The sequence below is a fragment of the Oryzias latipes genome, chromosome 7 (assembly GCF_053564925.1).
Source record: "Oryzias latipes strain Hd-rR chromosome 7, Olatipes_Hd-rR_3.1".
Taxonomy (NCBI): domain Eukaryota; kingdom Metazoa; phylum Chordata; class Actinopteri; order Beloniformes; family Adrianichthyidae; genus Oryzias; species Oryzias latipes.
This window is the reverse complement of record NC_136243.1, coordinates 9,934,654-9,954,114: the sequence shown is the minus strand read 5'-3', so window position 1 is coordinate 9,954,114 and position 19,461 is coordinate 9,934,654. Positions and strand designations below refer to the sequence as shown.

Here is a 19,461-nt window from a genome sequence, read left to right as displayed (position 1 = left end):
TTTTCATTCACACCAGTTTGCAGAATTGCAGATCTGGGCAGGCATGAAGGGTTTTTTTTTTGTCTCCCACACAGCAATCCCTGCCCCGCTTGTATAAATCACGACGCGCCGCCCTCTCATTCAGCAGTTGTTGCATCGACCCCGCTGGGTACAACACGCAACGAGAACACCCCATTTTTTTAACAAAGCCTTTTCTTGGCATTTTCTCCTTTTCTTCTTCCTCCTTTCACCCTAATCGGAAATATGGTGAGCCATATTTGTCATTTTATAAATGAAAGTGGAGTCGTTTTGTTTAATCGGATTGAGGCTTTATCACGCATTAGTTTGCTCTACATCACATTTTCTACAGATGTTATGATCATAGAAGATATTTTTATTAAACTGATAGTGAAATGTGCGTGTATAGTTGTGCCTTTGGAGCGCAGAGTGATTGTTTTTGCGGCGCACAGTGAGTGCCTTTGTGTTAGAGATGAGAACAATGACCAATGAGGATAATCAATAAAGTCCTATTTTATTTTGAAGTACATGCAGTTTTTGTGGTGGTTTATTGTGATTTATAGACGGATTAAAGATAAAAAACCCTTTAGTTTAATAAGCTGGTCAAAGCAGGCAGGGAGGAGGCGGCAGTCTGGCTGTGGATGGATGGAGACGCTGTTGTCATTTTTAATTCATGGGATGCAGCGATACATCTTTATTTCTTCAAATTAAAAACACAAATTTAAACAAAATTGTTTATATATTTAGTGAAAAACACCGCACACTTTGGTCTTTCCATTTAAATTGGATTATGAACAGACTCCCATTGTTGGAAATTGACTGTACATCTTTAAGGGGAGCAAGTGGAATATTCCACGCGCACCTTCCCAAGAGCGGATGCATTTGCATTTGTGCTTAGGCATTCAGAAGACTAGGATGATGGGGCAGGGGAGCGAAGAAAAAGACAAGGGAAGGAAAGATGAACATCCTGCGATGGGAAAGGCTGATGTCAGACATTTCTGCGGATTCGTGGTGCAGGGAGGCTCCTCCTGCTGCACTGCAAGCTCCTTCTAGATGGGGGTGGGGACTATATATGGTCTATATATATATTAGGGCTGCACGATATGAGGAAAACTCGCAATTTGCGATATTAGTGATCAGTGTTGCGATGACAATATAACAACATTGGAGGTGAACGTCTAACATAAAAGGGCTCCATCCGATTGGACAAATGCATAGATGGATCTATTTGATTCTAAATCCTTCAAGAAGCCATAAGATTGTTTTAGCACATTTAAGGTTACTATTTATTGCAATTTGCACAGGTTGATATTGCTATAAGGATATGTTTACAATTTACTGTGCAGGGTTAATGTGTCTGTGTCTGGTTTTCATTTCATTTTTGACGGGGTTGGTTTTTCTCTTTCTTCCACACAGCGTGAGTGCATCTCCATCCACGTTGGTCAGGCTGGTGTCCAGATTGGCAATGCATGCTGGGAACTCTACTGTCTGGAACATGGGATCCAGCCGGATGGCCAGATGCCCAGTGACAAGACTCTTGGAGGAGGAGACGACTCATTCAACACCTTCTTTAGTGAAACTGGAGCTGGAAAGCACGTTCCCAGAGCTGTGTTTGTAGATCTGGAGCCCACGGTTATCGGTGAGCATCTCTTCCAGATGAACATGTTCTGATGAAGGTGCTGGAGTTTGTGAAAACTAAAGGGATTTGTCGTGTTGTCAGATGAGGTGCGCACTGGGACCTACAGGCAGCTGTTCCACCCTGAGCAGCTGATCACCGGGAAGGAGGATGCTGCCAACAACTACGCCCGTGGACACTACACCATCGGTAAAGAAATCATCGACCTGGTTCTGGACAGGATCCGGAAACTGGTGGGTACAATCAGAGCATGTGTTTGTGTTTGTCTCCAAGTGGTGCAAGAACAGTATCTGGCATTTGTTTTCTTGTGTGTCTTCAGGCGGATCAGTGCACTGGTCTTCAGGGCTTCCTGGTGTTCCACAGCTTTGGTGGAGGCACTGGCTCTGGTTTCACCTCTCTGCTGATGGAGCGTCTGTCTGTGGACTATGGCAAGAAGTCCAAGCTGGAGTTCTCCATCTACCCAGCTCCTCAGGTGTCCACTGCTGTGGTGGAGCCCTACAACTCCATCCTGACCACCCACACCACCCTGGAGCACTCTGACTGTGCCTTCATGGTGGACAATGAGGCCATCTACGACATCTGCCGCAGGAACCTGGACATTGAGCGTCCCACCTACACCAACCTGAACAGGCTGATTAGCCAGATCGTGTCCTCCATCACTGCCTCTCTGCGCTTTGATGGTGCCCTCAATGTTGATCTGACTGAGTTCCAGACCAACCTGGTGCCATATCCACGTATCCACTTCCCTCTGGCCACCTACGCCCCCGTCATCTCTGCAGAGAAAGCTTACCATGAGCAGCTTTCAGTGGCTGAGATCACCAATGCCTGCTTTGAGCCGGCCAATCAGATGGTGAAGTGTGACCCCCGCCACGGAAAGTACATGGCTTGCTGCCTGTTGTTTCGTGGTGACGTGGTGCCCAAAGATGTGAATGCAGCCATCGCCACCATCAAAACAAAACGCACCATCCAGTTTGTGGACTGGTGTCCCACTGGCTTCAAGGTTGGCATCAACTACCAGCCGCCCACTGTAGTTCCTGGTGGAGACCTGGCCAAGGTCCAGAGGGCGGTATGCATGCTGAGCAACACCACTGCTATTGCAGAGGCCTGGGCTCGGCTGGACCACAAGTTTGACCTGATGTACGCCAAGCGCGCCTTTGTTCACTGGTATGTGGGTGAGGGTATGGAGGAGGGAGAGTTCTCTGAGGCCAGAGAGGACATGGCGGCTCTGGAGAAGGATTATGAGGAGGTTGGAGTCGACTCCATTGAAGGTGAAGGAGAGGAGGAAGGAGAAGAGTATTAAACAAGGAGGAGGAATCAGTTACAGAGGAAAGAATTTGGTCTAGGATTCCAAACGGATGTTTTTTTTCTTCTGGAATATGTTGTTCAGTGAAACCTCCTGAAAATGTCAAGATTGGCTTTGATATGAATAAAATCTCTCACATGATTGTTTGTGTTTTTTGCTTATTTAAATATATACATGTGATTATGATCTGTTTTTTTTTACTATGGTTCAGAGTTTTTCAAGTAAGTCATCCAAAAGTAAAACTTTATAAAGCTAAATTACAGTACCATTACTCCTGAGCATATCCTTCTATTGGTCTCATTACATTATTTTTTTCAGTTTCAGTTTTTCTCTGTGGTTATGAGACCCTTCAGATGGTTTTAGATCAATAAAACATTTGGTGAACCTTTCAATGGATTATCCATTTGTCTGTACTGATGGAATTCATAAACAAATTTAATTTCAAACCATTTTTATTTCAAAATGTGACAAATTTCAGATAGCATGAACTCAAATTTAATTGAAGATGGTACAAAAGAATTTCAGCAAGAAATGTTACATAATTCTAGGGATTTGTTTGATTTAGAACTAAAAGTTAAACATTTGCAAAGATTTTTATGAGATATAAAAAACATGTTAAAAAGTAAACATCTCCTCAGTGCTTTTGTAAGTTTCAGATGAACTGTGTTTGATTCACAGCGACCTGTCCTGCAGCAGAGGGCAGTTGTCGTTTTCTGCTGGTCTGTCTGAATTCCAGCACATGGAGGCTGCAGGGCGTCCATGAGACGCGCCAAGCTGTGCGTCTTCACAGGCAGGGAGTTCTGGCTTTAGCGGGAGGTAGGACTGAACGCGCCTGTCAAGCAAAGCATAGAATCAATTGATGAAACATTTAGAAACCGTGGACAGGCTAACATTCTGGAAGAGCTGGGAGACCTGAACATAGAGTGGGAGTTCTGGGCATTCTTACTGAAGGGGATTTTTGCTTAAATGATCAAATAAAATAAACGTTGAAATATCTTTTCACCACTTTTCCAGCTCATAATTTAAAAAGTGCCGTATTCTTCTGCTGATGCAGAGTGATGCCGTAGTCTATTTCCTTAAGATCCCTTGACTGTGGAGTTTTATTAACTCTGCTTTTACCTTAATACATTCATCTTTTACTTTACAATTAACAATTACCCAATCTTTGAAGAGCATTTTTAGTGTAATCAAGCAAATTATCCATCCATCTTCTAAACCTTCTGAATCCCTTTTAGGGTCTGGGGGTTGCTGGAGCCTTTCCCAGCTGGACAAAGGTGGGGTACACCCTGGATAGGTTGCCAGTCTGTTACAGGGCCACAAAAGCACAAACATTGCCTCAAGGGGCAAATTAGAGACGCAAATTAGCCTATGAAACATGTCTTTGATGGTGGTTGGAAGCTGGAGTTCCCGGATAAAACCTGCATGAGGACATGCAAACTCCACACAGAGAGAGCCCAGCTGCGATTTGAACCAGGGTTTTCTCACCTCAAATAGTGCTCCTATGCTGATATCATCTTCATATTTACACACCGATGGTCATGTTGCTTATTCTAACTCGCTAGAAGCAACGAAGGGTTCAGTGTCTTGCTCAAAGACATTTCCACATGTCTATGAGCCAGGAATTTCACCATCGATCTTTATAGGTGAACAACTGTTCTGCTCCTGCTGGAGAAGGTAACGCGCAAATCTCAATGATATCAAGGCTTTCAGCCACGAGAGAGTTTTTCAGTCAGAAAAAAAGGAAAGGATCCAGGTTTACCGTGGAATGTTGTTGGCTACAGAGAACTAGAATTAAAAGGATGGCAATTTTAAAAACTTTTCTTTGAAATAATGTTCCTTGTTCTTACTTATAAGAGTAAACTGCAATTCCCATGACCAGAACAAGCATGAGGAACCCCAACATCATGATAATGGGTCCAGAAGAGGACAGACCAGAACCTGAAACAAGAGTCTCTGTGTCAGTGAGCGGCTCAGATCAGATTTAGGATGAAAAGCTGCATTGTGGTCATCATGCATACCCATGTCCACATTGACTTTGGCACTTGTGGCGGCAAAGCTGACATCATTAGACATGGAGACATTGATGCAATAGAGTCCAGACTCATTGAAGAAGTGACGCAGCATCAGGTGACATTCTTTGGACGGTTCCACAACGTTGCAGGACGTGTGAATTGGCTTCAAGCACTCTGCATCCAGAATTACACTGCACACTTCTTTTGGAAGGCTGCAGGAAGAAGAGGTTACACTGAGTGACAAAAGACTTTGCTAAAATTGCGAAACTGTGCATCATTCTTTGCTGTGTGACCCGTGTAATCTACATACTCACCTTCCCTCACAGGTAACAGTGACATCTAAGACATTGCTGGCTATTCTGGGGGTTGTCACCAAAGCGTTTTCCATTTGCACAATTTCTACTTTTTCAATCCCCTCTGGTGAAAAGAAAAATAATCAGCCAATGGCTTGTGGTTAATTAAACTTTTTTTTAATGGAAAAAAAAATCTCAGATTAAAAAACCAAAAACTGACCAAAGATATCAATGCCGGTGCAGAAGGAGCCATATCTGTAAATCACACAGCTGTTATCGGCAGACGGTGCGTCACCAGCATCCCTCTTTGCAATGACGACAGCCGAACCTTCTCCTGTTAGCATTACTCTTCTCTTGTCACCTGATTAGATTAAAAAAATATACATTTATCATCAAAAACTGCTTTTGACACTTCACAGTTAACAAATTAATATTTAGAGGCACAGAAAAATCTATAAACGTATTTTAACATGGAAATGCATCCAAACCCTTCATGTGACTCCTGAGAATCAAGGTATCGAAAATAACACATTTTAATGGATTTTTAACTTGTTTCCTATTTTTGAATGTTAACAAAAAATATGAAAAATAAATTAAAAGTAAATATCAATGAGCTAATGCAATGAAAATGTATCAAGGACAGTTTTCTACAAAAAAATGTGAATTTCTTTCAAAAGTAATGTCCAAGTGAGGCTCAACACTAAAATGAAGGTGCAGTGAAATTGCAGTTTTTTGTAATCCTAAGAAAAGACACAGACTATGTTGAAATTCCCTCACTACGCCAAAAACACTGTATAGTGTGGGAGAATCCAGTACCCTGTGTTTTAGCTATCTGAACAAATTGCACACTACTTTTTCTGAAATACTGAATATAATGTCACATATTTGCCAAAGTAAAAACCTTATAAATATGAATATTTTCCATAGACTTTTTATTCCACTGTATTCTGATGATGAAAACTTGGATAATTTAAAAATATAAATTCAAATATATTTATTTCAAATGAAAAATCTTTTACATGCAATGCATTGTAGTCTATATTTGCCAATCTAGTGAACTTTGATGCACACTGGCTTTTTGCATAGACCTCTGGGAAATTTTCAGAGCACTGGAATTTGGAATTGTAGAATTAAACAACCCAAAATATAGTGCCCTATAGTGCACTAAGCAGTGAGGGAATTCAAACACAATCTTGGATTTTTTTGAATATTGTAACACAGCCTGCCAGTTTGTCTTTGTTTGGTGCCCACAGGCGGGCTGTGGCTTCTGCTGGAGGTCACCGGCCTCTCACCTGTGGTTCTCTGTGGAGTGGCGCACTGTTGCCTGAATATTTTAGCGTCCCTGTTTGAGTCTGCAGTGTTTCAGTTCATTTATAACCATTGCTACACCACTCCTGGCGTGTTTTCCCACCTGGAGTGGTGCTTTTTGTCATTAAATGACAGGAGCTTTACTAAGCCTTGCCTGATCTGTCCTGCATCTGGGCCATCATGATGTACAGTAATAATAGTTCATAGGCTGCGGTTCAGATACCTTAGGTCACATGTGTCAAACTCAAGGCCCGTGGGCCAAATGTGGCCCTCCATGTCATTTTATGTGGCCCGCGAGAGCATAAAAGTTTTTAATTTCTTAAAATTAAAAATTAAAATTGGTGTGTATTTATTCATATCTAGGGGGAATCAGACTTGAAATGTTGGATCGGGCGACTATACATTAGGACTTAAACACTGTCCACATAACCTAACTGACAGAATCAAATGTAAAATGATTTATGCTAGATTAACAAGCAAATATATGTTTTCTGCGCAACTGGAAATGGCACTTTACAAAGTTAGAATAAATTTATAAATGAGTTATTTGACATTAAGGAGTAGTTACATTTATTTTTCATTACATTTAGTTACAAGTATAAGTTATATCTGGCCCTTTGAGGACAACCACTATGCTGAAGTGGCCCTCAGTGAAAAGGAGTTTGACACCCCTGCCTTAGGTCAAAGCACAGTCAAAGCAAAACAAATACATTAAATGAAAGACACTGAGTACATAAATCTGATAAATGAATTAAAGAAGGAAATGTAAAACTCAGAAAAAGGAAGCCTGAACAGATGCATTTTGTGTAAAAGAATGAAAATGACCTCAAAAGCCGGAGTATTTTTCATTTTAATTAAAAAAGAAAAAACTATTCCAAGAAATACGTCTGAAATGCTCATTTTACATATTTTTCTCAAGTTTCAAGGTTTCCTAAAGTTTTCCTTTTTGTTGCTTCTCTTTTTTTTTCATTTTTCTTTGCATTGTATTAAATATAAATCTGGTAGAACAAGAAAACCAGATTAGTAAACTGTGCAGGACATGTAAATCCAGATTGAAATGATCAAACCCAGGAGCTTCCATCAGCGTCTTTTCATGGGGAAACATTTGCATTTTCAACAGTTTGTCATCGTGATGTAAAAGATCAAGCGACTGGCTTTAAGTTTCACTGTAACGTGGGATGAAATACATCACCTCTGGGTTTGCTTCCTGCCTCTCTGTTGACGGGTGATGGTGTCCTGGCCCCTGAGAGCGTTTCATGGACGGACTGAGACGAGGAGGCGGCAGAGGCCTCTCCCTCGGCGGTGTCGTCCTCTGTGTCTGAGGGGACGGTGTTCGGTGGAGGTGACTCGGAGTAAACCGGCGTGGGCAGAGCAGTCACCAGCGCAGGAGCTTTTACTTCAATGACATAACACTCTTTAGTTAGTTTTGTGTTGTCAAACAGCCTAAAAGGATGATTTAGCTCAAGAACAACCCAACTTTTAGCCTTTGAGGAAACATTTTTGATTGGCACATGACGCACATTTGCTTTCTCAAGCTCACATAGATTCTCATTAACAGAATTTTTTAAATTCAATTCCATATACTTTGAAATGGCTCATTGTTAGCGTAGCATTAGCCTATGACCAGCTGTGTCTACAGTTATTTTCAGTTTCTCATCTTTTTTTTGTTCTACATTTTAAAACAAACGGACATTTATATTACATTTTTCTCAAATAATATTTCAGTTGATAAATAGTAGGGGAACATGTATTGCTCGATTATAAGAAAATGTCATCATCAAAAAATGACATCTAAAATGGTGCAAACTCAGGGGCCATGTCCAAACATAGTGCACTATGTAGGGCCGTCCGAATCTACAATTCCAGAATCGAGTGCCCTAGAAATTTCCCAGAAGTCTCGGCGTAAAACCAGTGCATCAATGTTACAGGGACATGCATCAAAGCACACTATTTGGGAAATATAGACCACATCACGTTCGAACAATGATTGTGAAGAAAATGTGTTTAAATTTATTTTTTTTAACTTCTTTTTTAACTTCATGAAATTAGTAAACTGATCCTAGCAGTTTAAAAACACTCTAGTTTTTTTGTAGTTAGGGTTTAGGGTGGAAATTCGGACATAGCAAAGGACTGCCGTGGTTTACAGTCCTTTTGGTGACGACTGTGCCGGACTGAACAAATGCTATTAAAAACGAAATGTAATCAGACTGTACAACGTAACTGAGTAAGAGTAGTGGTTCTTCATTATAAATCTGCTCCAGTAAATGTAAAATCTATTGTGCATTAGAACTGTTATGCACCTATTCATCCTCCATTCCTGTTTAATCCTGGTCAGGGTCGTAGGGGTTGCTGGAGCCTATCACAGCCAGATAATGAACAGATAACGAAATACAATTATGCATTGGTATGGAATTTTATGCATAATAACAATTTTGCTATATTGTGCTCCAAACCATAAACATTTCTATCCACAATTAAAGAAAGGTAAGATGGATGGAGAAAAAATACGCTTCTCTTCCTGTCACTCTCTCTCTCTCCCTCTCTCTCTCTCGCTATGCAAACCAAGGCAAAGGCGGGCACATTCTGGACAGTTCAAAGGTATTTAGAACCTTAGTAAATAAAGGTTTGTTAAAGTCATCCAAAACCACCAACCTCTGCAAGTTTCAGTGTTTACTTTCTATAGCAGTAGACAGTTAGAGCACTACAAGCTTGTCTGAAGTGGACTATAATGTATTACTTACATGTGGTACCCTGATCTGCAGGTGGACCAGGGGCGGTGGTTGGATTTTCAGGTGGGGGGTCACAGGACCTGTCTGGGATCACTGCCTGGATCACCACCTGGGGCTTGTATGAGCCAGAAGTGATGTAGGTGTGAGTGACGGTCAGCTCTCTGGAGATCAGGGCTCCGCTTTCATCACCAAAGTCCCAGTTGAAGGTGATGTCTGCGTTGCTGAGGTACTCGCTGGGGTCGTGAAGGGTGACAGTGAAGGCGATTGCTCTGTTCTGCACAAAGCGCATGTCTGCAGCCTGCACATCATTCACTTGGTCCAGTGAAACAGAGAAGGGGATCTGATCTGAGAACCACAAACAGTTGTGAGATATTGAGAAAAAATGAGGGGAGTCCTTCTATATGGATACAGATGTGAAAATGTTCTATTTAAAGCTATTAAGCATTAACAAAAGAGATTCACTTCTTATTTTTTTCTGTGAAACTGGTCAAAATGTAACGTCAGTGCGTAAAGTCACTGCTCGTAACCCTTGTGCTATCCCAGGCACTTTAACATTAAGATTTGGGTCATCGAGACCTAGACAGTGCTCTGAACCCCCTTCCTCATATAACCTCATAATAGGGTGAGGGGGTGGGGGGCTTCGCCTGCGATGAGCCTTGGGGGGGGGGGGGGGGGGGGGGTTACTAGGCAGTGGCCCCCCTCTTTCGGTTTTATTTGCACCTTAGACATGTAGGGCCCTTGGTAGGGGGGGTGCTTGGACATCACTGCCAGCAAGCAGCGGATGTCCTCCTAGCACCCTACCCGCCAATTTTAACCGCACCTTAGACATTTAGGGCCCCTTGGTGGGGAGGGTGAGGGGACGTCACTGTGAGTAATCAGGAGATGTCCCCTTAGTGCCCTACCCGCCAATTTTAACTGCACCCCCCTTAGTACACACACCCCTCCCCCCTCAATACATACATCCCAACATAAACACACACACATGCACACGCACACCCTCTCAAACACACATACACGCACACACATTTTGCAAGGAAGGTGGGACCTGGGTCCATCTGTCCCCTGCCTCTTCCCTGGTGGGGGATACGGGCCCCTTTGCAACGGCGGCCATGTCCCCGGGGTGCCGGCTTCCTGGGCCCGGCGGTGCTCTCTCCGCGCGGTGGGGGGGTTCACATTACATCTGAGCCGGGGGTGTCTGGTCCCTGGGGGGTGGGTTCTGGTCCTTGCTCCTGAGTGCTGGGCCCCGCCAAATTTCCAACTGTGGCTGAGCCTGGTCGGGCCATATTTACAACACCCCTTGTGGGCCCTCTTTTTTCCCCCGGGGTTCTCCCCTCCTGGGCGGGGGCGGCGGGCCCCCTGCCTCGCTCCTCCCTGGACCAACCGTGGGCCGGGCGGATGGCTGCCTGGAGTGCGGAGCAGGTCTCCCTTGGGGGGTCCTGGCTCGTACCCGGGGTTGGGGCGGGGGGATGGGGTGCTCGTTTGGGGCTGTGGACGTCGTTCTCCGGTGGGGCCCTGCGTTGAGTTCTCCAGGCGCGGCGGGGGGGCTGCTCTCCTGGTTGGGCTGGGGCGGCGCTCTCTTTCCCTCCGTGCCTCCCTGGCCTCTGGCTCTGGGGGCCTTGCGGCGGCCCTGCTGGCCCTGGCCTGGGTGGCGGGCTTGGTCGCCCGGGCGGCGGTTGTTCCCTGCCGGTTCCCGTGTGGCGTTGTGGATTTCGGCAGCCGCTGCTGCTGCGGTGGGGGTCTTGGGGTGGGGATGGCTGGGCACTCTCCCTCCCTCTTTTCACGTTCCACCATCCATTTTAGAAGAACATAAACACTCACCTGAGCACTGGTGTTAGCTCACCTTTGCACTAACAGTTTGCATGACTGAATGACTGAAATATTTCACACTAGTTGGTTTTAAGGCATAAGTATGCGTGTGTGAACACTATCTGTTTTGTGTACATGTCGACAGGTGGACATTTTTGCAGCTAGCAGGTGTGTTTATAACATTTGAGTGTGTGTGTGGACGGGCCCCGCCCTTTTTGTACTGCATTTGAACCTTACCATAATGATTAACAACCAGTAAACTTGTTGCTTTATGCTGCTTCATGGTCTTATCCCCCTTCCCCTCCTATTATCACCCCCCTACCCCCCCCCTCTCTAGCGTCCCTCTCTCTTCTTCCCCTCTTTCCTTTTCCGTCCGGTCCAACACCAAAGATTTTCAGACATGATTGAAATTAATAAAGTTTGGCCTCAATTACAAAAGGGGTTTATTCAGACATACCTTTGGTTTGTCTGAAGATTAATAACCCCTCTTGTCAAAGTAAAATATGTCCAACACAAGAGGCCCTCAGCTCTCATCTGTCTGCCCAGCTGTTGGACAGGACAAGTTAGGAGAAAAAAAAAAGAAAAAAAAAAAAGATTTGGGTCATCGAGACCCACTAGACAGTGCTCTGAACCTTTTTTCTTCAATGATTTGTGATCCTCACTGGTGTCCATGGATTACATGAAATCTTTCCACCTTTATCCACCTTTGTCATGTTAGGGAGAACTCGTCAAAGTAGGGGTGGGGTCATCTAAGATAGCACAAGGGTTAAAAGAGTTAAGAGGGTATGTAACAATGTGGAGCTTGCCCTCCATTTATTCACTTCCATCAAGTGTCAGCGCCTTTTTGAAAAAAGGATTTTATTCTTTTTTTTTTGGTCTGGAGATTTCCGATAATTATTGTGAAAGAAGCAACATCAGTGGTGATTTTAAAAATCAGTTGTTAACAACACTTCATTTGGGGGAGATTTATAGAGACGTTTTAAAATATTATTTTCCCTGACATCCTAAAGCCTGCCTGCATAGAGAGGTTGAGTGGCCACAGCCAATCATCTGCCTCCATTCATCTTTGCTAACGTTAACCACTCTAATGTCCTCCTTCTCTGCATCCATGAACCTCTTCTCTGGTCCTCCTCTATGCCATTTTTCCTGGTGGCTCCAATCTCAGCATCCTTTTATCAATGATTCAATGAGGTTCATTGTGTCTATAAATTATACTGCGTATTTAAATTGTTTTTTAACAGACACTGTTTTGTTTTTTTTGTGACGTCATCACCTGATGACGACCCTGACGAAGGCGGAAGGTATTCCAGCGAAACATGTCGGTACGTTTTATAAAACAAACAAACCAGTGTCTGATAAAGAATAGTTTAAGTACGCAGCATCCTTTTATCAACTTCATTACTATTCCTCCTTTCAACATGTCCAAACCATTTCCATCTGCTTCCCTTTTTTCTTACGTATTGCTATTAGAAATTTACAGCTCTTAATTTATCTGGTGTTTTTATCGGTAAATTCAAATGTTTTTGTTTCATCCTTTTGAGCTTTTTTTTTTGTACTGTTTTGCCCTCTTACCCCACCTCACACCAAACATTTGCACACAGGAGTGTTACCAACCAGTGATGGAGAACTGAGTTGAAGCATATCCCAGAGGAATGAACTTCTCTTTGCTCCGGTAATGGTAGATAACAATATCCATGGTGTAGGAGCCCAGCGGGACGTCATCCGTGTCAATGGTCAGGGAGGAGGAGGGGCCGTCCGCCACCTGCCAGTACTGACCTGCCAAAACAACATTCGCAGGTCAGTCCGACATCCAAGACCGCCAGCTTCAACGGCACAAGCCAGGATTGAGCAGTGCAGGTGTATAAAGCAGGAATAACGGTAAAGTTTCTTCATTTCATGTCGTAGGACAGCTGCACTCACCCCAGGTTTTCCAGACAAAGACATATGCAGGCCTCTTGTCTGTCTCTATTGGTGTTCCATCTGGAAAAACAGCTTTCCAGTCTTGGTTCTGCGCCGGGTAAACCGGCTTGTGTCGCAAATACTTTGTTGCTGTAAGAAAAGAAAATGGGAAATTTAATGTTAAAATATGTATTATTATTATAAAATATAAATGATTCAAGAATGATTTTTTTAAAGTGGGGAGAGGTTGATGTTGATCATCCAGATGGAATCAGTGAGGATGGTGCATTTGCATTTTTGTCCTGTTTCTTCAGCTTTTGTTGTGTTTTTTCCCTCTGTCAGCCTCACCAGGTTTAGGCTGCCACTCAGCCACAGCTGCCTTGATTGTGTTTATGATCCTCAGTGTATTTAAGCATCTGGTTATCAGTTCATTGTCATTGTCCTCTGTTTTGTAACCTTTTTGTTTTTTCTACGGATTTTGTCCCATTCTACTTTATTTCTTAAAGGTTTAAGCCCAGCCTCCTGGATTTTGGGTCCTAAACCATCAGTTCCTGACAGTCTGGTTTGGTAAAGTGACTTGTTTCTCATTACAGTCGCTCAATCCATGTTTAACTATTACTATAGCCAAAAAAAAGTGTTGGTTTTTATGTTTTTTTTTTTTGTACCTCAAATAGAGCAACAATAACAAATAGTTATTAGAGTTTGGTCTAATTATCAGGATTCAGACTGACTTGGGATGAAAGACTTAATGTAAATGTTTGCCTTGGCTTGAAGTTTTTCTTACTTTTTTTGTGCAGAACATGGGACAACCTTGGGCAGGAACTGGATTTTGATAGAGATTGAAATGGAAGTGAATTTGGGTATTTCGTTCTACAGAACAGTCCCTGTTGCATTCAGCTCAGATGAGTCATCTCTTTGCTGTGTTTTTTAGATACCAGGGGTCTACCACACGAGGCTCCGGAGCCACATGTGGCTCTTTTATCCCTCCATCGTCGCTCTTTGGCTTTAAAGAAAAATGCTAATGATTTGAGTAAATGGTTTTTTTTGTTTCTATTTTTCAGCAGAGGTCGTCCTTTATTAGTAAAAATAAATAATTTATTTCTAAACGACTGCTGACCACTCCCCCAAAGTACAGACACCTTAACTAAGCAAAATGATGGTTACAGGTTCAGGTTACAGGTTCTTTTTATGATCAGGAAGGCGGGTTCCGTCATTGGCTGCAAACAGGAAACATTTGAAGCAGTGATGGAGAGGAGGTCACTGAACAGACTCCTTTCAATCATGGACAACCCAGAGCATCCTCTCCACCCTGTTCTGGACAAACAGTGGAGCTCCTTCTCTAGGAGGCTCAGACAGCTCCACTCCAAAACTGCCCGGTACCAGAAATCCTTCACACCCAATGCAATAACCCTGTACAACAACACAATGCAAAAGATAACCTTTGCACATTTCTTTTTAATTACCCATTTATTTTTTATTTTTTTCAATTTTGCACATTTCTTTGCACATCTTTTTACCTGCACTGTTCTGTAAATAGCTTTTTAAATTATAAAACCTTGTTGTTTTGCATTTATGCTACATTTTATTTGTTCTTGTTCTTTTTTATATTATTCTTAGTCTTTTTTTTTCTCCCTCTGCTGTCAGTTGCTATGGTGACAAACAAATTTCCCACATGTGGGATCAATAAAGTATTTCTGATTCTGATTCTGATTATTGTCAGAGGTGTTTGTCATTGACACAAGTTTAAACCACATACTCTTTTCTTCAGTGCACAACAGTTCTGTTCAGAGGCAAACTCCTTAAAAGTATAACAGGAGGATCTCATTTGATACAGGGTGTATTTTATTTTGAAAAGAACTTAGTTGAAGAAGTTAAAGTTATTATCCATAGAAAAGTTGATCACTGTGGTAACTCAATTCCTACATTTTATGAATGAATGGCTTCATAGTCACAGAAACATAAATAAAGTGTGTTTTTCTAAACAGTAAGAGGTGGGACTTGTTGTTGTGGTCAATGAGAAACTGGACCAAATAGCTCTATTGGGGTTAAAGGTTGCAGACAGTAGAGAGATGGAGGCACCGTGCTTCAGATCTAATATGCAGGCATCAACACGTGTGCAGCTACGATGCATCCCATAGGCGGAACCCCTTTATATTTTTATGGGTCAGAATAAAATGGCAACATATTTTCAGTTACTTCCACATGTGCAGATATGAAATAGTAATATAAAGACTAAAGCCTGATTTTCTTTTAACACATCAGGTTCGGATGTTTGCGGAACCCAGGGCTGAATTCGTAAAGAATTTAAAAAGTTTGTTTTATCCTGATTGATTGTCATGTTCAAATCCAATATAAATTTTAAGCATTTAAGTGATATCTTTTTCTTTAATAACAGTTTCACTTTTGTGTATCCCTCCTTTTTTTCATCTTGTAACTAAACCTTTAAAACCTTGACTCAATGTAAAATCTGTTTCATTTGATTTAGGGGTTAAATAGGTTAGCCTGACACTGTTTTCTGCACATTGTTTTAAGTGCAGCATTAAAAACGAGATGAGGAGGAACTTTTTAGAAAAATTACTATAAATCTATGCCAAACTAAAACTCGTAATGCACAACCCTTCCTCCACACGCTTTGCTTTATCTGCAGTAGAATACTCTAACAACACTTCAATAAAGAGGCTTGAATTCTGTGGGCAGTGTTTTGTGTTACCGTTGACAACGCAGTCTTCAGCCCACACCACCTCTCCATCCGGCTGCACCCTCTGGTTGTGAGGAAACTCCAGGTCGATGGTGAAGGTGACCTTGGCCTTGGTCAGGGTTGGAGAGTCATTATCCACATTGAAGCTCACCCTTCCACCTTCACCACAGGACAGAGGAGAGAAGAGCAAACTCTGGCGTTCTCTCAGACACTCCAAAGAGCTGGATCATGATCAGAACAAGACAAACCTTTCCAGGAGTCTTTGAATCGCGGGTCATCTTCCTTCCAAACTGGATACATCTTAGTGTCCCATGATGGATAACGAATGAAGCGGGTTTTTGGTTCTAATAGAAGAAGAAAAAAGCATTTAAAGAATAATTTGAGTAATTTAGAAAAAGTGCCTGATCATGACTTAAAAAAAAAGGAATTAAATGTGGCTGAAGCTGCCCAACCTGTGCCCCAAAAACTGTACCTTAATCCCAGTTTATGGTTCAATCCTTCTCATGTGATGCTAAACTGAGCATGTGCAGGATTACGATACAGACCAACTGTGTTACAGGCTGAATTTGGATTAAAGCGTCATTAAAGCGGATTGGAGAATTCTTGATCAAAACCACACTTTTGGGTGTAATCTTGAATTAATCTTGGATTATTTTTAGCTCATTAAATGTGAACATTCTGCTCTTTATGAACATTCATTTGTTGAAATGTCTGCTTTGATCAGTGTTGGAGGAAAACGTACATATTTAATGGTCAAATTTTGTTTTACGATTACAAGAAAAGTACAATTTCGTCTATGGTTCAGTCCTGTTTTTTTCAGGGTTTTAGGAGCCATGTGTAACAATTAGATAGGTTAAAAAAAATCTTCACACCTGAATTTGGTTGGTTTAATGCATATTTGCGTAAATAGCCATCAAGAGGTTAAAACACAGATTCTTTTGTATTGAAAGCTAAAGGCAGAGAGAAAGTCTGTAACTCAGGATAGATCAAATTCTGGAATAAAGACGGATTGGATCCGCTGTCGATTCCTTCCACAGAACTGTACAGACATGAAGCTACAGCTGCTCTCATGCATCTTCCATTACCGCTGGGTCCGGTGCAGGACCACGATGCTGGAAATGTATGCAGCCACTTCAGGGTGAAGGTGGAGTACACCCTGCAGTTCACCACTCCACCACAGCGCCTCACAAAGACACACAACCACACACACTCACAACTGAGGGACAGTTTGGAGTCGCCAATTGACCTAAAGAATGGTTCAGGGCCGCGGAGGAAAAGCCACACATAAACGGGGAGAACATGCAAGTCCACACAGAAGGAACCAGCCGGGAATCGAACCAGAGCCTTCTCTCTGTGACGCTAGAGGGAAAACCACACGTGTTAACATTTTTTTGTTATAATTATCATTCCAAAGTATTGTCTTTATACCCATTTAAAATCAAATTCTTGGTGTTATTAATACTGAAACAAATATTGTGCAAGAAGTGAACAAGTATGAGAGTAGAGTGCTGTGTAAAACATGCCTTAAATTAATTATAATATTGTTTGTGCTGTTTACTTAGTTTACTGAAACTGCGACTAAATGAAACTTTCTGGAATTTTGTTGTGCAAATATCAAATTCTTTTCTATCGCGTTGTAATCTATTGTATTTTTTTCTGTTCTATTCTATTCTACTTTTAATGCTTAAAACAATGCACAGACCTTGACACCGACCACAAGTTCACGGCAAAAGTAGGTTACAATAATGCATAATTAATTCTATTAAAGTAGAACTAAAATTTGCACGAAAACAAGCAACACTGCATTTACAAGAACTGTAGCATTTTAATCCTTCATTACTTCAATTTCAATTATATCAAACATTTTCTCCAATGTTTTTTCTGTTTAGGACGATGCTAAATTAAGTGGATCCCTGGATTTGATGAAACTGTGCGAATTAGCATCAAACGGCATAAAGAGGTTAAAAATAAAAATAAACTAAATTATTCCAAAATGAACAATATGAGGAACTTTTGACTTTTAAACTAAATGTGTACCCCACTTATGTTCAATTGTTCAGAATAACATGTAAACATGATTATAAGAGCTGTAAAAATGGAATCCTTTGACAAGTATTGATACAAATATGCATAAAAACATCAATTTAGCATCTACATGACAGCAAAAACACAAGAAACACTTTTATAGCTGTGAATTGGTTCAGTCATCAAGGGGTTAAGTTTGTCTGCCAAGTAAAGAGATGTTTCAGGGTGTTTTTGACTTGTTCGAAATGTCCAGGCGGATTCTCGTCTCTACATCATCTCCTCTGATTAACATTTAGATTCAGTTATATTTTAATTGGTGGATTTAAGGTATTTTGCTCTTTTAAAAACACCCAAACACACACAATGACACCAAATTCTTGCAACACTGAAATACTCCCCAACTGATCTAAACATAAACGATTTAATCCCAAAAGTATTTCTGTGATGGTTAGGGTATAAATTGTGTACGCGTGTAGTATGTTGTTTAAAAATGAAAAGCAGGAGTCGGCATTCTTTAATTCTTGTACTCACTAGCCGCGGTTAGTGAAGCCATTGCCAGCAGCAGCAGCAGTAGCAGCAGCAGCAGCGGTGGCGGTGAAGCAGCAGCCCTCATGGTTGGTACACCTCCTTCTGGTGGAATGTCCCTTTATGAGGAGCAGGCTGCAGGGAGCTTTTTATGCCATCTCCTGAGGTTGTAGGAATTAAAAAACACACCCCTTTTCTGCGTGATTCAAAGGCTGTGTGACACGTTTATGTACAGTACAACAAGGCTCTGCGTAACGTCGTCAGAAAATATCTTCAAGGCCCACTTTACCCCCAAGACAGACATCAAAAATAAAAAAATCCTGAATCCCAACAGCCAGAATTTAAAAGAGAAATGCCCAAAATGCTCTCTGACTGATTACATCTGCTTTTAAACTTGTCTGAGGTAGATTTTTCCACTTCTGTCACACTTTTGTGTCATTGCATTTATTTATTTAACCTTAGTGTGACCAGATAAAGACACAATAAGATCAGAATCTCTTTTTTTAGGGCAATCTGGCAAAATGGTTGGTAGCTCAAATGCAAAACAGTTAGAAAGCACAAGAAACACAAGTACATCTATTAATAAAATATGAAAGACTACAAAAATCTTTGATAAAACAGACTATTAGGAGTATAACAATTAAGAAAAGGAAAACAAACAAATTAGAAACATTAGCAGTGTCCGAGATGCTCTCTTTTTTTTTAATTCAAATTCAAATTCAAATTAATTTTATTTATAAAGCACCTTTCATGTCACACAGACAGCTCAAGGTGCTTTCCATAAAAAACAAACAAGAATACAATAAAAACAAACCCCACACATGAAGTAAAATAATTAAATAAGCCCCTCATAATAAAACACACAAAAACAAGCACAAGTAAAAGAGAAATAACAGAGCTTAAGAAAAGAGAACCCAGAAGGCGCCGTCCGCCCTGTCCTCCTATTGGCCGGGGCGTCAGCATCTAAGCAACACAAGCACAACTCATCCCCAGCACCCCCCACCCCAGAGACCCCCAACCCCCAGGCCCAGAGCACCAAACGTGGGCGCACCAGGCCCGGCAGCCCGGGGAGTCGGAACAAGAGATGCCAGGGGGCAAGTATGGACAGAATCTCTTCGAGCCCGAACATTAACACCCCGGCCAAGGGTGAGAAAACACTCATAAACAGTCTAAAATGTAAAAGTAATAAAATAAGAAAGTTAAAATATAAAAACAGGTCAAATGAGCAAA

At 41.8% G+C, this 19,461-nt stretch overlaps 2 protein-coding genes across 3 annotated transcripts; one reads left to right on the top strand and one right to left on the bottom strand.

Annotated features, from left to right (window-relative positions):
- The first annotated feature begins 70 nt into the window (after positions 1–70).
- On the top strand, positions 71–3,077 carry tuba1c (tubulin, alpha 1c). Of its 2 annotated transcripts, none has more exons than XM_023956945.2 (4): positions 71–246; positions 1,414–1,636; positions 1,718–1,866; positions 1,953–3,077. In XM_023956945.2, exons 1-4 carry the CDS (start codon positions 244–246, stop codon positions 2,931–2,933), a joined length of 1,356 nt encoding a protein of 451 aa, XP_023812713.1. In that variant the 5' UTR covers positions 71–243; the 3' UTR covers positions 2,934–3,077. The 2 variants fall into 2 exon arrangements, with proteins under 2 accessions (XP_023812713.1, XP_020560565.2); XM_020704906.3 differs by lacking the exon at positions 71–246 and adding an exon at positions 939–1,056.
- Positions 3,078–3,370: 293 nt separating this feature from the next.
- Positions 3,371–18,514, bottom strand: pmelb (premelanosome protein b). The gene is made up of 12 exons (XM_004071014.5): positions 18,238–18,514; positions 15,930–16,025; positions 15,694–15,840; positions 13,005–13,133; positions 12,699–12,860; positions 9,291–9,623; positions 7,742–7,945; positions 5,462–5,602; positions 5,263–5,365; positions 4,955–5,160; positions 4,784–4,874; positions 3,371–3,768 (listed from the first exon to the last, which is right to left on the bottom strand). The coding sequence occupies exons 1-12, from the start codon at positions 18,317–18,319 to the stop codon at positions 3,609–3,611; spliced, it is 1,854 nt and encodes a 617-aa protein (XP_004071062.1). The 5' UTR covers positions 18,320–18,514; the 3' UTR covers positions 3,371–3,608.
- Positions 18,515–19,461: the final 947 nt, after the last annotated feature.

Excerpts from the sequence above, each read along its gene's own strand:
- tuba1c (XM_020704906.3), top strand. Across the intron at positions 1,637-1,717 it reads TCTGGAGCCCACGGTTATCG|ATGAGGTGCGCACTGGGACC; the intron begins GTGAGCATCTCT and ends TCGTGTTGTCAG. Across the intron at positions 1,867-1,952 it reads TGGACAGGATCCGGAAACTG|GCGGATCAGTGCACTGGTCT; the intron begins GTGGGTACAATC and ends GTGTGTCTTCAG.
- pmelb (XM_004071014.5), bottom strand. The coding sequence starts at position 18,319 with ATGAGGGCTGCTGCTTCACCGCCACCGCTGCTGCTGCTGCTACTGCTG. Across the intron at positions 13,134-15,693 it reads TGAAGACTGCGTTGTCAACG|CAACAAAGTATTTGCGACAC; the intron begins GTAACACAAAAC and ends CTTTTCTTACAG. Across the intron at positions 3,769-4,783 it reads ATTGCAGTTTACTCTTATAA|GCGCGTTCAGTCCTACCTCC; the intron begins GTAAGAACAAGG and ends TTTGCTTGACAG.